This window comes from Dermochelys coriacea, chromosome 3, assembly GCF_009764565.3.
Source record: "Dermochelys coriacea isolate rDerCor1 chromosome 3, rDerCor1.pri.v4, whole genome shotgun sequence".
Classification (NCBI taxonomy): domain Eukaryota; kingdom Metazoa; phylum Chordata; order Testudines; family Dermochelyidae; genus Dermochelys; species Dermochelys coriacea.
This window is the reverse complement of record NC_050070.1, coordinates 189,030,514-189,049,918: the sequence shown is the minus strand read 5'-3', so window position 1 is coordinate 189,049,918 and position 19,405 is coordinate 189,030,514. Positions and strand designations below refer to the sequence as shown.

General features: G+C 40.6%; 1 protein-coding gene and 1 long non-coding RNA gene across 2 annotated transcripts in view; both read right to left on the bottom strand.

Annotated features, from left to right (window-relative positions):
• The window catches only part of LOC119853567, a 569,205-nt gene that overhangs the window by 445,304 nt on the left and 104,496 nt on the right, over nucleotides 1–19,405 (bottom strand). The gene's annotated exons all lie outside the window — the stretch shown is intronic.
• On the bottom strand, nucleotides 16,172–17,677 carry LOC122459552. The gene is made up of 2 exons (XM_043511947.1): nucleotides 17,243–17,677; nucleotides 16,172–16,732 (listed from the first exon to the last, which is right to left on the bottom strand). The coding sequence occupies exons 1-2, from the start codon at nucleotides 17,637–17,639 to the stop codon at nucleotides 16,452–16,454; spliced, it is 678 nt and encodes a 225-aa protein (XP_043367882.1). The 5' UTR covers nucleotides 17,640–17,677; the 3' UTR covers nucleotides 16,172–16,451.

The window sequence follows — 19,405 nt, the reverse complement described above, 5'->3', positions numbered from 1 at the left end:
AGTAATGGCACTCAGTGAGATGCAGTGAGCCTGCAGGGGGCAAGCTGCTTCACTCTGAGGATCAGGAGCCTTTCATGACAACAGCTTGCTTTTGTCTCGTTAAAGCACCCAATCCTGTTCCCACTGAAGTCCATGGCAGAACAGTCATTGATACTAAAAGGATCTGGCCCCTTGGTGATTATAGATGATGCCCATTTATTCAGAAATTATTCCCCCCCCTCTCATATTCCAAACCACTAAACGCCAACCAACAATTATGCCATCTGAGCACTAAAAATAAAATATCTTTTCTTCTTTGTCTCTGGATGTTTTCCTACAGGACCTATTTTTTTCTCTTGTTCAGTGAGCCAATAAGAAGGATATTATGAGTTCTGGATGTTTAACTGATATCATGACGCCCTCAAATACGGCAGCAGATCTACAGCTTTGACATTAAGAAAAGGAGTACTTGTGGCACCTTAGAGACTAACAAATTTATTAGAGCATAAGCTTTCGTGAGCTACAGCTCACTTCATCGGATGCATTTGGTGGAAAAAACAGAGGAGAGATTTATATACACACACACAGAGAACATGAAACAATGGGTTTATCATACACACTGTAAGGAGAGTGATCACTTAAGATAAGCCATCACCAGCAGCAGGGGGGGGAAAGGAGGAAAACCTTTCATGGTGACAAGCAAGGTAGGCTAATTCCAGCAGTTAACAAGAATATCAGAGGAACAGTGGGGGGTGGGGTGGGAGGAAGAAATACCATGGGGAAATAGTTTTACTTTGTGTAATGACTCATCCACTCCCAGTCTCTATTCAAGCCTAAGTTAATTGTATCCAGTTTGCAAATTAATTCCAATTCAGCAGTCTCTCGTTGGAGTCTGTTTTTGAAGCTTTTTTGTTGAAGTATAGCCACTCTTAGGTCTGTGATCGAGTGACCAGAGAGATTGAAGTGTTCTCCAACTGGTTTTTGAATGTTATAATTCTTGACGTCTGATTTGTGTCCATTCATTCTTTTACGTAGAGACTGTCCAGTTTGGCCAATGTCCATGGCAGAGGGGCATTGCTGGCACATGATGGCATATATCACATTGGTAGATGCGCAGGTGAACGAGCCTCTGAGTTGGGGGCCCAACTAAAACCTCTCCAACGCATCATCAAGGATCTACAACCTATCCTGAAGGACGAGCCATCACTCTCACAGATCTTGGGAGACAGACCAGTCCTTGCTTACAGACAGCCCCCCAATCTGAAGCAAATACTCACCAGCAACCACACACCACACAACAGAACCGCTAACCCAGGAACCTATCCTTGCAACAAAGCCCGTTGCCAACTCTGTCCACATATCTATTCAGGGGATACCATCATAGGGCCTAATCACATCAGCCACACTATCAGAGGCTCGTTCACCTGCGCATCTACCAATGTGATATATGCCATCATGTGCCAGCAATGCCCCTCTACCATGGACATTGGCCAAACTGGACAGTCTCTACGTAAAAAATGAATGGACACAAATCAGACGTCAAGAATTATAACATTCAAAAACCAGTTGGAGAACACTTCAATCTCTCTGGTCACTCGATCACAGACCTAAGAGTGGCTATACTTCAACAAAAAAGCTTCAAAAACAGACTCCAACGAGAGACTGCTGAATTGGAATTAATTTGCAAACTGGATACAATTAACTTAGGCTTGAATAGAGACTGGGAATGGATGAGTCATTACACAAAGTAAAACTATTTCCCCATGGTATTTCTCCCTCCCACCCCACCCCCAACTGTTCCTCTGATATTCTTGTTAACTGCTGGAATTAGCCTACCTTGCTTGTCACCATGAAAGGTTTTCCTCCTTTCCCCCCCCCTGCTGCTGGTGATGGCTTATCTTAAGTGATCACTCTCCTTACAGTGTGTATGATAAACCCATTGTTTCATGTTCTCTGTGTGTGTGTATATAAATCTCTCCTCTGTTTTTTCCACCAAATGCATCCGATGAAGTGAGCTGTAGCTCACGAAAGCTTATGCTCTAATAAATTTGTTAGTCTCTAAGGTGCCACAAGTACTCCTTTTCTTTTTGCGAATACAGACTAACACGGCTGCTACTCTGAAAGCTTTGACATTAGTTGCTCAAATATTTTGATTAAAAGAAAGAATAAGAAGTTTATTTATTTAATTGGTTTTTTTATGTAAGAATTTATTCATACTAGACATGATAACATTAAAATTAAATTAATCTTCTTTCCAGAGGATGAACATTTTTATATTTTAATGGATATTTTAAAAAATATAAACTACATTAAAATCCCTTATGAAAGATAGCTATAAATGTTGCCTATATTAATCATAATGCATGTGTAATAATCAAGATCCAGTCCCTACAACCATTACTCCTGCTGATGTCAATGGGACTATATAAAGATTACGTGCAGGTGTAAGGGTTGCAGGATCAGACCATAGTATAGCGTTTAGTTCCCTGATAGTAACACACAGTAACACATCTTTCAACATCTCTGTGTAGATCAGAATTATCCAGAAAATAAATTGGTCATGTGAAACCAAAAACAGGTAGAACAAAAAAGACTGTAGTACCTCTGAACACAGAAAGGGAAAAGCTCTAAAATGTTGGGCTTAGGGTGATTAATTAGGACTAGTTTAATGTCTGAGTCAACAATAGTTCCCATATTAAGTGTTTGCCTAGTATATGGGTATGCTTGCAGTAGTGTACTTATGTGCAAAAATCAAACATAAAAACTGATCACATGCTCACAGCAGGAAACTGTGTTAGGCTTTATTCAGTAAGGTATAAGGCACTATCATTTAGCTCTTCCCTGCAGGAGGAAAAATGGTGGCACATAGGAGAACTATCACATCAGACACACTCAATGGGGTCTCTTTTACCTACATTGTTCCTCTCCCAAATGTAGCTCTTTAAATTTTAAATAGAAAAAGAACACAGAAACATTGTGCAGTAAAAAAAAGTCACAGTGAAAAAAATGCAGAAAACATTTCCCATTAAACAAGGTAAATACTCTAAAGTTCACATACTACTTTGATGTGTGCAGCATGTGCCTTTAAGACTTAAAGGAACACCCACATCAAAGTGTTGTCTTGAGAAGCTGTTTTTTAGTACAGATATGGCCAAGTTACACAACGGGTTTTATGGTGAATACTTACACTTTTATATTGCCAAATACTTTGTTAAATAAAAATTATTACTGGTCATGATAAAAATATAGACCACAGTACACATTTTCAATGTATCTGAATTAAAAAATATATATTCAAGAAAATAACACAATGTATTTTCCTATTTTTATAATGAATTAAGCACAAAATGTTAGTACAACGTTCTACTTTTTAAAATTTTAACACAAGTCTTACTTTGTACTACTTGAAGTGGTCAGTAAGGCAAACACACTTAGCAATGCACAAGAATCCAGAAATTAAAATAAAGATATATGGAGAATAAAAAAGGTAAAGAAGAGGTTCTGAGAGTCTTTATGAATTGCACTGAGAAAGAGACTTCTTCTGGAAGAGCTATAGCTGAGGAAGGAGTATATTTAACTCTGATATGTACTGTGTATTTATAGCCAACTGCAATCACATTGTTACTATGCTTTTTAATTCCTTCCACTTCACGTTAATGACTAAGGGTCGAATTCTACTTATTCAAGTCAACAGAGATTTTGCCACTGACTTCAGTGGAAGAAGGAATGATCCCTAAATTACCCAGCATTGTTCATATTTGATCAGATTATTCCTATTCCCTGCTCAGGTGTACAAGTGAGGTAGGAGGGTGAGGAGGACACAGGCAGTTTTCCCTGCTTGTGCCCCCCATATTTTTCCACTCTTGGGTTTCTTGCACCTTTCTCTGCAGTATCTGGTACTAGCCATTGTCAGAGACAGGATATTGAACTACATGGACTATTCAGCTGATCCAGTATGGCAGTTCCTATGTTCCTTGATTGCCATCTCTGCACTTGAGGAGAGGGACCACTCCCACATAGCACTCGAGGTCACAAATTTCCCCCAAAGTGGGAGAATGGTCCTACCCCCTTCTCCCAAAATTGCATGCAAGCAGAATTAGCCAAGCACAAACAACTGAAGGGCTGGTGCAGTGCGATATGTTCCCCTTCATGTCAGAGGACTCTGAAGGAATTGTGCCTGAGCCCACAATTGAGCCTTTTAGGAATCCCTGCACAGGGAGTTTCAAGGGGCTGTGCCTGCCAGTCTAGTCCATAGACTGATGTCAATGGGAGTGACATAGGTCCATCAATGGCTATTAGCCAGGATGGGCAGGGATGGTGTCCCTAACCTCTGTTTGCCAGAGGCTGGGAATGGGCAACAGGGATGGATCACTTGATGATTACCTGTTCTGTTCATTCCCTCTGGGGCAGCTGGCATTGGCCACTGTCAGAAGACAGGATACTGGGCTAGGTGGACCTTTGATTTGACCTAGTATGGCTGTTCTTACATTCTTATGAAGTATCTAAATACCTTTGACGATCTAAGCCTAGGTTTACAAGTCATTATTTTATTTTTCTATTAAATCAGTATACATTATAAACTGGAATATGTATGAAGAAAGCTAAACTGTATATTATTTGCATTGTCTAAAATTTTTTGATAAAGATCAGCACAAATCTTTTTCAAATATAATCCCTATAATTAAAGATAAAGACGAAAAATGACAAATTTGTTATTTATGGAACAGGGTAAAAAAAAAAATGTTCCTAAGAGAATTTTGGTCGGAGTGCAAACAGGAACTGTCAAACCCACCTCCTAGGGTATTAAATTCTAAATAAAAAGTATATCCATCAAACAAAGGTTTAAAGATAAATTATTTAAAAATGCATTAATAAAACATTATGCAGTGATGGTTGCAAAAGAAATACCCTACAAAGCCAGGCAATCATACTGTTAGATATCTTCTTTAGCCATGCTGAAATCATAGAGGAAGAAAAAAATACATAAACCACTTTATGTAGCTAGGTGATGTATTATTTGATAGGGAACACTTTACTATGAGTGTCCATTAACTGATGCTTACACTGTAACTCATAGTATATGACATCCACATGAATCTCAAATGAATTCACTACTATCACTGTTGTTAGAATGAATTTTGTGTGGATTGGGGCTCTTTTTTGAACAGATCCAATCTGTTTATGTATGAGGTGCTACTTCTGAATTGAAGAGGCACCAAAATACTGGATATAGAGAAGACACAAACTTGTAAATGAATGTTTAATCTGGTGGAATAAGGAAATCAGGAGACATATAGGCAAAGTACAGTATATAAAGAAAACAGTAAGATAGAAAAGGAAGAAGCAGCTAACAAGAAAAACAACAATGGCCTGACTTCAACAATCATATTGAAAAAGAGAACAGGAATATGTGCACACAGAGGGAATTTTTTTTATTTACTGGAAGAGGAATAAAAAAAACTGAGTCAAATGCTGAGATATACACACCGTTTAGAAGAAATTAAATGGAACAGAAGGTGAAGGAATAGCCTTATGGTGTGTGTAAAGGTTAGACAGTGATTGAAGGCACCTTGGAGAAACAACCTTTGAGGTAGACTTATTGTGGCCCAAACATAAAGATAATAAAAGGCCTAAGGAAGGTAATGGAAGAATTTGATATAATCTAATACACCAGAGAGAACAATTTTGGGCCCAGTTCCATATCCTTGCATAGGAATATCTCTCGGTGACTATGGCCCACAGTCAGGGAAAACAGAAATATTTATGAGAGAAAGTAACTAGACAGAAGGAACAAATAAAACAAGGTCTGCTAACTTACACAATATGTAGAAAGTAGAATTAGAAAAGGAGCAAAGTCCTAAACCTGAAGTCAATGGAGATCCTTGCTTAGGTAAGGGCTATTTGCACCACCAAGGATTCACAGGGTTCCAAAAAGTGTTCACACTCCCCCAATCCCGGGCTCCAATGTAAGTTCAGACAACTCTTTGGACTGTAACCAACCTTCACCACTTCCTGCCACAATCAAGTTCAGACAACTCTTCCCATTTTACCAACCTTGTCTCAGTCTTGCCTTGATTAAGTTGCAGCCTGCAAGCCTTCATCCAAGTCTAAAGCTCATGCAGATACTGCATTATTTGTTCCACTGCACTAGCTGGGTCAGATATGAGGATACAGAACTGTGCGTAATCAGCTTAATGAATGGATCACAACCCATGTCTCCTCCTAACTCTTGCAGTGGCCTTCTTTACACCTTGAGCAGCTGAGGTGACAACAGAGTCCAGTGTTACCATGCAGGGGAGAACTCCTACGGAAGTGGAACAATTGCCCATAAATGCCCTCAGGAAGCTAAGACCCAAGCCATTAAAGAATAACCCCATCCACCTTTGCTAAAGCCCACAAGCAAGTCAACAGAACCACTTGATTACTGGTTAAAAAAAACCAACAAACTGCTGACAGAGCTAAAAGAATCAACAAGATCACTTTATCTATGTCCATCGTATCAAGGTATAGCTCAGAATTCAAGCCATAAAATGCCCTAATTTAATTAGGTTTAAACAGAATGAAACTGAGACGCAAAAGAAGAAAAATACAAAATTTTTATTCTCAAACACAACAAACATCTGGAAAACCTGAAGATCTGAAGAAGGGCTCTGTGGTGCTCAAAAGCTTGTCTCTTTCATTTGATGGAAGAGCATTCCAGCCATCTCACAACAAATATGCTCCTCCCGATCCTCAGTTAGTGCAAATTCAAGTAGTCCTATTGACATCAATGAAGCAGCAGCAATTTACACCACTTGAGGATCTGGCCCACTACATTTAAAAAATGTAGATGAACATGGAAATATGAAAAGTAATAAATGGGAAAAAAGAGGCTCATAGCGAGGTAACCAAAGCTTCAGTTACATCACAGGACTGGAGAAACTACAGAATGAAATGAAAGGAAAAGTAAAGATGGAATAAGGAAGCCTGTGCAAGAGGCTGATATAACTACTGACAGATGCTTCAAATACATAAGACCAAGAAAGAATTGGCCTAATCTCCATGTAGTGTGTGGCTGCTATTCCAGCATACGGTCTGAAATAGTAGCTGCTGCCCCTCTGTGTTGTCTTTAAACTAGTTAAATGTTACTAAATCTACCCTCAACAGCTCTCTCACACCAGTTGGGGTCAGCAACAATGAGCCCTGATCTGCATGATCTGCACTAAGCACAGGTGTAATGGCCCCCTTGTGCAGCTCTTTCACTCACGTTCTCACACCAATCCCATCCAATGAAGGGATGCCAAGAGCTTAAGTGGTTTAGAAGGAACATGCATGGAACCTCCATATCTAGGTGAATTTAACCCTGAAAGAGCAGATACAAGAAAGGAAGACTGTTAAAAATAAGAATGAAAAGATAATGAGCTCTTAATGCTGTCCGTATTCACAGTGCAACAGGGGGAGGACATTGTGGGTCTACTGCTTCTGGGTGGCTATTGGTCTTCTTACACAGAGAGCAAATACTGTAGACTGGGATTTGGCTGTCTGTAAATATAGGAAGGGCTCCAGACAGCCGATACTTAAAAATCTGTTGGGGTTTGCTGCAACCAAAGGAGAGCACATAGTTGCTGAAACAGAAACTCCCATTGTTCTCAATGCAGTGCTTTCATATTTTTCCCTTTATAGGTTCTTTAAAGACTCTTTAGTTTATGTTAATCTCATATTCCTTCTCCCTCCTTCCCTCCCACCCCCCAAACCTTACACACACACACACACACACACACACACCTACCTGACAACAAAGCCAACCTCTTAACCAGTTTCTGGAATATACTGTATTCTGATGATTCGCAATCTGACTCAAAAGTATCATTATGACAGGTTTCAGAGTAGCAGCCGTGTTAGTCTGTATTTGCAAAAAGAAAAGGAGTACTTGTGGCACCTTAGAGACTAACAAATTTATTTGAGCATAAGCTTTCGTGAGCTACAGCTCACTTCATCGGATGCATTTATAAATCTCCCCACTGTATTTTCCACCAAACACATCCGATGAAGTGAGCTGGAGTTCACGAAAGCTTATGCTCAAATAAATTTGTTAGTCTCTAAGGTGCCACAAGTACTCCTTTGTAAGTATCCTCCAAGTGTCATTGGAATTGCCACTACTGCCACTTGTAGCTCATGCTGCCAGTTCTTTAGTTCAAGTTATCTCTAAAACAGATCTCCTTGGTCTTTGAAGAGTTTGCTCAAGGGGAGAAGAGGAAAGATGTAGAAGGGAAAGATATTAAGCATCACTACTGATATGGCTCAGAAGTAGGACTAATTTTCGGAGGTTGACTGCCAGATACACACGCAAAACTGAAGAGCATATGAAGATTGGACTCAGATGACAACTCACTGCCCAGTTCAGACAATGGTCCTGATTCACTACTGTGTTATTCCAGTTTAAGGCCAGTGTAAATCCATCAGTCAACAGATTTCCACCAGTGTGAAACCAGAGGAATGGAGTGGTGAATAGACCCGATACACCCAGTATTTTGGGTTGCCAACTCTGACTGAAGCTATTCCAGAGATTTTTTTTCCAACATTACATAATATCATTTTCTTAAAATATCTTATTAAAATATTAATAGTCACCGATTCCGGGAGACTTCCAGCCAATCTTGGAGGGTTGGCAACCCTAACGGTATAGTAGTATATCAGTGGTATCCATTGTTTCACTCTTTTCTACCACATGTATCAATTATATGAATTAGAGGTATCAGGAAATACTTTACCCTGTCTTCTCTCTTTGAAAAGTACAATATTTGTGCCAATTATGTCAGTGCTTTTTACAATTATTTTCCATGTTTCTTTTCTTTTTTCCAAACCCTCGGCTAGCCATAGTCTTGGGGAGAGACATGTCAGTCTTTCCTCAGACAAAATCTCCTTCAAGGAAAATAAAGTGATATTTTGAAACTGCCATAAAAATAAAACCTAATGTAAAAGAAACATTTCAAAGCTTTTCACAGAGAGTTCAACAACTTCCCTTAAGACTTTGAGCAGTTTGCTGCTGATCCCACCATCAGAGTCAACGTTATCTGTTTCAAAATGGTAACTAAATTCAGATAGACATATTTTTCCCCGCTGGTAACATGAGACTGTTGTCTCCTATATTCACATATGCCTGACCATGGACCAGTGGACTATGCCTGCAGCCTTGCTCAGGTAGAATTCCCACTGAAGTATTTGCATAAGTAAGGTCTGCAGGATAGGAACCCAATGCAATCTAGTTTGAATTGTTTCATACTGTATTTTTAAAAATACATTAAATTATTGAAAAATGAAATCTGGGGAAAAATCTAACTGTTCCACAGTTAACGTTACATTCAAAGGTAATTACTTAACACATGAAAAGCTCAATTACATAACCTACAATTCTCCCACTTTGTAGAAGCTCCTTTGCTTCTACTTTAAATAAAAGAAATTCTTTTCATTTTGTCAAGAAAACTTTTCTCTACCTCACTACTGCATGACAAGGGAACAGATGGCAATTTAAGGGGAGAATTTATGAGAGCCACAATCTTAATGTTGCATAAAGAAAAGAAAAAGACTCGCATCAAAACCACTGACAAATGTACTTGCTAATATTAATGCACTCCCCATTCATCCAATATGCTTCCTAATTGCTTTTCTGTACATAATAATGTGGCACCTGCTGCTCAACATTGCAAACGCATCAGGATTTCTCCAAAGTCAAACAGCTCTGCAACTGGCCCTCTCCCAGTGATAAATGTAGAGCACTGTATCACGCACAGTTCCTGTCAGTGGCATAATTAAAATTTTATACTTACAGAAAAAGATAGTAAACAATCAGTTCTTAAATGGATTCACAAGAGGAACTCTTGTTACAGCCAACTTTATAATTAGTATGCATCATGTAATGCTAATATATCCATGACAAGAAAATAGGGGGGGAAATGTAGAAAATCGGGTTGTTCTCTTTAATGCAATGTTAAACTACAAAAAAAAAAAAGAAAGCAATCAACCCATTGTTATTTCACTTTTCCATTTCAGCTCTTCATTCTCTGTTGAAAATAGCTATGCACATTTTCCACTGCAATGATGGTCGTTCCCTTGTGCCACATCTCTGGAATTTTCAAACAGACACTAGGATGGGTCTGAGCTTTTTGATGTTTATTCATTTTAATTTTACATGAGACCAAAACATTGAATGTATTTTTAACAGACTTAGGGCCAAATCATACAGTCCTTATTCTCATGTAAAACTGACACTGATATCAAAAACATTAAAATATACTTTTGTGCTGGCCTGACAGACCATTATACAAAATATGATACAAAATAAGCAAAACACAAGACTCACATCAAGTGTCCTAAATGAGCTCCTGACCCTGATATCTTTAAGCAGAACTGAGCTCCATATGCTGTAAATGTTATCTGTCTCTCAGATTATGAACATCAAGAGCCAGAGCAGAATATATATCTATATTTAAAAGACATATTATATTGCACTATATATATTACATTATAATCTGAATATTTGTAAGAAATTTTCAGTACACGTACATGTGTAATATTATATATATACACATTGTACATATATTGCATGTATACTTATAGTTTATTTACACGTACTTTTCCTGATTTTCTATTTTTCTGAATGGTGTTACAATATTATTATTCAACACATTTGTCTGGATGATATAAATATGTAAAATCTGCTATGGATAAGTATAAAATTTGATACTACGTAACGGCATATTTGAGAGCTGCTGTGCTATAGTGCGTGAAAGTTTAAAACAGCCTTGAAATTTTAACACATTTTAAACTCTTTCAAACTGTGTTGTATTATTAAATAAACTAGTTACTGTAATTAAGAAAAAATAAAAGTATTGTGCTTCAAAGGCTCTACTATTTTATTGAATACCATTATTTTAACACTATTCAGAAAAACAGAAAATCAGGAAAAAATATATGATCCTATAACCTGTTTTTAAAAAATATTTTAAAAAACACCAAATTTTAATCATAATCACTGAAGCACAACATACCAAACATTTGCTTTACAGTAGAAATGCCAGCGGAACATCAACTGGATATGTGCTGGCAGGGTAACAATTTAATATATACTCAATTCACAAAGACTTGCTAGTAACCTGCTTAGAATATAATAGTTAAGATCTAAATCTTTATCATCACTTGGTGAGATCATGTGCATGCCAAAAATTAAAATACTTTTCTACCTCACTGATAGGGTATGGCACAGAGATACAGGCTCCTGAGATCTGAGGCAGACCAAAAGGTCTCAGGGATGCTTGTGTGTGCACTATGTTCTTTTCTCTGTGCTTTTCAAACAAGAATTGTGGGAACTATCCCCACTTTTAGCTTCCACATATTTACTGAGAAATGCTATTTCTTCAGAGGAATACCACATTTTATAAAAGGTCCATGAATTGCTCAAGAATTGGCAAATATGAATAGCAATGAATCAATTTATACATAAACATAGTGAAGGTCCCAGAAAACTAGAACTATCAATAGTTGAATTCTTACAGGCAAATGAAAACTCTGAAGTCAGAATGCTGCCCCTTACTTGTAGAAATGCCATTTGAGGGTCAAAATTGTAAAGGTCTTTAAAATAAATAATAATAATAAATAATTTTCTACACTTCCATTGTATGTAAATTTCAATGTGTAAGATAGACACTTGGGACAGGTAATTAGCTGAAGTGACCACCAATTAATTGGAATTTTGCTAAATCCAATTTCTGGATTAAGCATTTGCAAACACTGGCCAATTTAACTTTTAGTAATCTGGGAGAGTAGGAATATATAAACAAAAGACATCTAGCAACTCAAATAGTAGTTCCACGGACTAGGAACCAGGGTTAGTATCAGAGAGAGAAAATGACTTATAGTGCAGAGGGCCAGTGCAAAGTCCTTGGCACTGCATATGCCTCCATACGGGCTGTGATGGGGGACTGCAGGGAGAGTAGATGTCTGTGCAACCCCTGGTGATGGGTAAGGTGCTGGCCTTCTATCTCTGATGTGGAAAGCTGCAAAGGGGGAGGCTAGAGGAGAGACCACTGATCTCAAACAGCTATGCAGATCCCATTGCCCAAACACCCCATGAAAGTAGCCCAGAGGAGCTATGGCTGTTTTTCTAGTTTATAAGCAAAATTGTGGCCTGAGTCTGGGGACTGGATTTCACCCCACACTCACCAAGACTTCTACGGTCTCCCGTTACAGAACCTGAATGCTATAAGTTATATGGCAGGAATAAACTTCAACCCTGGAACACTGTCCCATAGAAAAGGATACCATGGGACTAGGAATAATTTAGCCCATTCAATATAAGGAGAGACAATTCTTTTTCACTAAGGCCCTGATCCTCCTCCCACTGAAGCTAATAGCAAAACTCCCATTCACTTCAATGGTGAAGGATCCACCTTTATTTAAAGATCTCCTGTCATCGCCAAATAATAATAATAAAATAATTGTATTCATTAATAGACATGTCATACTGCATTTCCAGGTACTTTTCCAAGTGAACTAGAACATGAAAGGAATAACATTCACATGTAAACAACAAGGAATGGCACTAAAATGTTGGGGGCTTTTTTCCCCTGCATTCTGTGATCCCTCACATCAGGAAACATTCTATTGTAATGCAGATTTCTTGGATTTCTAGCAAAATCTCCTTTCAGTGCCCTGAACACTATATGAAAGCGTCATCAGACAGCACTTGCAATTCTATTAAGCACCATTTTATATTAACCTAACTTCCATAACCTACATAATATAAAACATAAATATTAATATGTTATAGTTATTTCACTATATCTAATTAGCTTTTCATTGTTTTAACCTAAGTGCAATATCATATCATGTTCTTCAGTCCTCCAGTACTAGATGTACTCAGCACAATATGATAAATGAAAACATGTTTTAAGCTAATTAAAACAGATAAAATCTGTTTTACCAGAAGCCAAACTGAACCCCTCAATGTCTGGTGAGGAAAATTTTTTTAATCTGGTAATATGATTTTATGCACTGCAAACTTCTTCATATAAGAATTATGTACTGAAAAGCTCCAGCTAGTACTGAGTGTGGCAGCCTGCCTGCTAAGCAGGACAAGCTGATGCAAACACATCATCCCAGAACTCCAGGATCCACACCAGCTCCCCACTATATACTGAACCAAATTCGAAGTCCAAGTCTTGATCGCCAAAACCCACAATGAGGTAAATCAAGTGACCAGGACTTACTATAACAAATACAGTCCCACAATATTTGGGGGTTTTCTTTAAGGCCCTGCTACTGGAGTCAGGTGGTTACCAGAGACCCCAGCTGCTGACTTTTTTAATGCAAGTTTCTAGCCTAGAAAAGCTTGAACACATGACTCTAGTGTAACCTAAAGGCTCAGAAACCAGAAGACAAATAAAAATAGCCATCATTTTTAAGCCAATCTCATGATTTTGGGGGTCTGACTCATGATTTTTGAAAGTTAGATGTTGGTGATACTGCAAGTCTTACAATTCTGTCACAAGCACACAACATCTGATGTTCTTCTCCTAGTTTCAAGGACTGATGGAATTATATTAGAATCTCAACTTTTAGATAAAAATATAAAGTAAGTTGCACAAAAAGGTTGAAAATGTGACCGGAGTATATGCTAAAGACTCAAACACCAGAAGGCAAATAAACAGCATACCAAATTTACTTTTTTTAAAAAATCTGATGTCTGTTGAGCCTGACTCATGATTTTTGAACACTTGGAGTTGGCAATACCGCAAATGCGTTAATGAGTAACAATGGAACTTTTCAGCAAGAGGCATTTGTGAAGAAAGGGGAGGATAGAGCTTTGTTCAAAGCTGGGCCATCCCAAAGTATTAGAAGGAGTACAAATCTTGCCACATTCAGGACAATATATAAGACCCATCTCTTCACTGTACTTCAAATACCACTTAGGTGTTCAGAGGGAAAGACAAGGAGGGGAAAGAAAGGAAAAAAAATCCCAATCAAGATATCCTACTGAAGGAAAACAAGATGAAGAACCTTTTACCACTTGCTCAGAGAAAGAAGGAATAACAGTAAAACATGAAAGACTTTGGGTACGTCTACAGTACAAAATTATTTCAAAATTATTCTATTCAAATTTTTGGAAGCGATTTTATACATTTGGTCTTGTGTGTCCCCACTAACGTGTGAATTCAGTGGAGTGCATCAACAGTATCAAGGCTAGCATTGAATGTCAGAACGGTGCGCTGTGGGTATCTATCCCACAGTTCCCGCAGTCCCCGCCACCCATTGGAATTCTGGGTTAAGCTCCCAGTGCATGATGGGGCAAAAACATTCTTGCGTGTGTTTCTGGGTGTGTGTCATCAGTCGCTCCTCCCTCCGTGAAAGCTACAGCAGACAATTGTTTTGTGCCTTTCTGGCGTGCAGATGCTATACTGCTTTCAGCAGACGGTACACTATGGTGCTCCACTTCTCTCCTGGTACTATGAATCCACTTTGCATTTCCTCTCATCTTTCTATGTAATCTCTATAAGTATCTACTCTTTCTCTTCCTCTTCGACTGCTTCCGCTGCCAAACTCTGCCATCATAACCCGAGCAGCACAGCTTCCGCCGCCAACTCTTCTCTCCTGCTCTTACCACACTACTGAGCTTCTCCATGTTGTCTGTCCTGGGCTCCGCCTCCATGAAAGCTACCTAAGACAACCATTTCCCGCCTTTTTTCAGCAATCGTGAACTGCACAGCACCTCTTCCGCGGCCACCCTGCTCTCCTATGTTTCGCGCCCTTTTTCCAGGATTACCCATGCAGGCGCCATAGCACAGCAAGCATGGAGCCCACTCAGCTCTCTTGCTGCAGTTTTCACCATTGTAAATACCTCGCGCATTATCCAGCAGTACCTGCAAAAGCGGGCGAGGAAGCGATGACAGCGCGATTACTATACTGATGAGGACATGGACACAGACATTCCTAGAAGCATGGCATGTGGCGATTGGGAGATCATGGTGGTGCTGGGCCAGGTTCATGCCGTGGAACGCTGATTCTGGGCCTGGGAAACAAGCACAGACTGGTGGGAGCGCATAGTGTTGTGAATATGGGATGATTCCCAGTGGCTGCGAAACTTTCGTATGCGTAGGGCCACTTTCATGGAACTTTGTGACTTGCTTTCCCCTGCCCTGAAGCGCAAAGACACCAAAATGAGAGCAGCCCTCACTGTTGAGAAGTGAGTGGCCATAGCCCTGTGGAAGCTTGCAACGTCCAACAGCTACCGGACAGTCAGGAATCAGTTTGGAGTGGGCAAATCTACTGTGGGGCTGCTGTGCTGCAAGTAGCCAACACAATCATTGACCAGCTGCTATCAAGGGTAGTGACTCTGGGAAATGTGCAGACCACTGTGGATGGCTTTAATGTGCTGGGGTTCCCTAACTGCAGCGGAGCGATAGACGGAATGCATATCCCTATCTTGGCCCCGGAACACAAGGGCAACCAGTACATAAACCACAAGGGGTACTTTTCCATTGTGCTGCAAGCACTGGTGGATCACAAGGGATGTTTCACCGACATCAACATGGGATGGCTGGGAATGGTGCATGACACTCGCATCTTCAAGAACTCTAGTCTGTTTGAACAGCTGCAGGAAGGGACTTACTTCTCAGACCAGAAAATTACTGTTGGGGATGTTGAAATGCCTATAGTTATCCTCGGGGACCCAGCCTACCCCTTAATGCCATGGCTCATGAAGCCGTACACAGGCACCCTGGACAGTAGTAAGGAGCAGTTCAACTGTAGGCTGAGCAAGTGCAGAATGGTCGTAGAATGTGCTTTTGGACATTTGAAAGTGCTCTGGCGCAGTTTACTGACTCAGTTAGATCTCAGCACTACCAATATTCCAATTGTAATTGCGGCTTGTTGTGTGCTCCACAATATCTGTGAGAGTAAGGGGGAGACATTTATGGCAGGGTAGGAGGTTGAGGCAACTCGCCTGGAGGCCAATTTCACACAGACAACAGGGCAATTAGAAGAGCGCAGCAGGGCGTGCTGCGCATCAGAGAAGCTTTGAAAGCCAGTTTCATGACTGGCCAGGGTATGGTGTGACAGTTGTGTTTGTTTCTCTTGAAGTTACCCACCCCCTATATATATGAAAGGAGATAAAGTCACAATTGTTTAAAAAAAACATTCTTTATTATTTGTTGCACAACACATAGAGAGAAATCAGAAGGTAGACCAGGGAGGGAGGGGTGTTGGGTTAGGAGGGTGGAGGAGGAGGGAAGGACAAGTCCAGAAACCAAATCAAAATTTTGGACATGCCAGCCTTCTGGTGCTTGTGAAATCCTCTGTGGTTGAGTGTGTGGGTCCCCGTAGCCTCCCCGCCCGTGTTCTTGGGCATCTGGGTGAGGAGGCTATGGAACTTGGGGAAGAGGGAGGGCGGTTATACTGGGGCTTCAGCGGCAGGCTGTGGTCTTGCTGCCTTTCCCACATTAGATCCACCATACAGTGGAGCATGTCGGTTTGCTCCCCCATGAGCTTGAGCAGGCATCCTGCCTGCTCTCATCGTGTGTGTCCCTCCTCTCTTCGTGTTCATTTAACGCTTTATGGGACTCCGCAATTGTTTGCCTCCGCACATTCAGCTGGGCCCTATCAGTGCAGGAAGACTGTATGAGGTTGGCAAACATGTCGTCCCTAGTTCGTTTTTTCCACCTTCTAATCTGGACCAGCCTCTGGGACGGAGTAGATAGGGGCCACGTTGAAACATTTGCACCTGCGGGAGGAGAAAAAGGGAGGGTAATATTTTAAAAGATACATTTTAGAGAACAAAGGGGACATTTTTCTCAGTGAAACAGGCAAGTCATAGTACACAGCACATGTTCTTTCTGTACACGGTCACATTTTGCCTCTTATACTGAAGTGCTGCCACTTTGGTGTGAGTAAGCCATCACATGCAGCCGGACAACAGAATTCAGCTTGCAGGCAACCATGGTAAGCCCTAGGGGTACGTGGGGTTCTGCTTCTTCCGCATTCATTTCAATGCTTTCAAACCCCTTTCCCATAGCAAGCAATGCCTGGTGGGTTTGCCATATAAAAGGAGGGCCTGCCTCTGGGACGATCGCTTCATACAACACACATCCTCCCCCCCACCACCCCGCACCTACCATGTGGCTCCGATGAGGCTCTGAGCAGGGATGAGCCCTTTAAACTAAACGCGAATAGCCCAGCACAGCTGGGTTTCCCCCACCCCCCACGAGATGACTCCAATCAGGTTCTCACTCACCAGAAGTGCCTTCTCCAGGGTCATGGTCCGGGAGCCCGCCTTGGGAGTGGGGGGAGGCTGTTGGCTCTAGCGTTAATAATAGTTCCTGGCTAGAGGAGAAAACGGATTCCCCACTTGTCACCTGTGCACTGTCCTCCTCCTCCTCCTCCACTTCATCCTCCAATAACTCATCCTCCTTGCTCTGTGCAACTCCCCCCTTGCAGGTATCCACGGACATTGTTGGGGTAGTGGTGGCATCACACTCCATAATTGCATGCAGCTCACAGTAGAAGCGGTATGTATGGGACTGTGACCCAGAGTGCCCTTTCACCTCCTTGGCTTTTTGGTACGCTTGCCTGAGCTCCTTGATTTTTGTACGACACTGCTCTGTGTCCCTGGAGTAGCCTCTTTCCATCATGGCCCTGGAGACTTTGGCATATGTATTTGCATTTCTTTTTTTGGAATGTAGTTCTGCCATAACAGATTCATCTCCCCAACATGCGATGAGATCCAGCAACTCCCGTTCGAACCATGCTGGAGCTCGTCTGCAAATCTGGGACTGTGTGGTCTCTTGTGATGGTGGACTCTGCATGGTCATCTGTGATGGTGGACTCTGCTGATGGTCACCTGTGCTGATGGTGACTGTCATAAAAATAAAGGGAATGGTAACCACAGTGCTATAAACAGTGCTATATATATACAGTGCTATAAAATCCCTCCTGGCCAGAGGCAAAACCCTTTCACTAGTAAAGGGTTAAGAAGCTAAGATAACCTTGCTGGCACCTGACCCAAAATGACCAATGACGGACAAGATACTTTCAAATCTGGAAGGGGGGGAACAAAGGGTTCGTCTGTCTGTATGATGCTTTTGCCAGGAACAGATCAGGAATGCAGCCTTACAACTCCTGTTAAGTTAGTAAGTAATCTAGCTAGAAATGCATTAGATTTCCTTTTGTTTAATGGCTGGTAAAATAGCTATGCTGAATGGAATGTATATTCCTGTTTTTGTGTCTTTTTGTAACTTTGTAACTAGAGGGATTCTCTATGTTTTGAATCTGATTACCCTGTAAAATATTTACCATCCTGATTTTTATAGAGCTGATTCTTTTACCTTTTCTTTAATTAAAATTCTTCTTTTAAGAACCTGTTGATTTTTCATTGTTCTTAAGATCCAAGGGTTTGGGTCTGTGTTCACCTGGACAAATTGGTGAGGATTCTTATCAAGCCTTCCCCAGGAAAGGGGCTTGGGGGTGATATTTTGGGGGAAGACGTCTCCAAGTGGGCTCTTTCCCTATTCTTTGTTTAACATGCTTGGTGGTGGCAGTATAGGGTTCAAGGACAAGGCAAAGTTTGTGCCTTGGGGAAGTTTTTAACCTAAGCTGATAAGAATAAGCTTAGGGGGTCTTTCATGCAGGTCCCCACATCTGTACCCTAGAGTTCAGAGTGGGGAAGGAACCTTGACATGACCAAACAGGAAATGAAATTCAAAAGTTCCCGGGGCTTTTACTGCCTACCTGGCTAGTGAATCGGAGTTGAGAGTGTTGTCCAGAGTAGTCACAAAGGAGCATTCTGGGATAGCTCCTGGAGGTCAATAACGTTGAATTGCGTCCACAGTACCTGTAACCCGGAACTGCAATCTCAATTTTAGCGCTACTCAACTTGCCGAGGTGGAGTACAGAAATCAGATTAAAGAGCCCTTTAAATTGAAAAAAACGGTTTGGTTGTGTGGATGGAATCAGTTTTATTTCGAATTAACTTGGCTAATTCCGAAATAACCGTGTACTGTAGACCAGGCCTTTGTTTTCTGTAAGGTACTCAAACCCTGCTTCAGGATGGCACTTCAGATATGTGCGTAGGTCCCACTGGGGTCGCTGAATGGAACCTAAGCCCATACCTAAACATAACACACATAAATGCTCTCCTTAATAAGGATGAACTTAAGCATATGTTTAATTTTTTTCCTGAATCAGGGCCCCAGAGATCATAGAACAGTGTAAATAAATGTGAAGATTAGAAGGCAAGATGGATCAGCATTGAAGAGGACATCTGCCACTAGCACAACTGCTTTGTATATGGCATATTTTCAAAAACAGCTGAGTTTACCTTTGTTAAAACAAATAAATTTATACTTATGTTAATACTTGTTAAAATAAGAATACCTTCTCTCTCATTTTTTTTTAATCT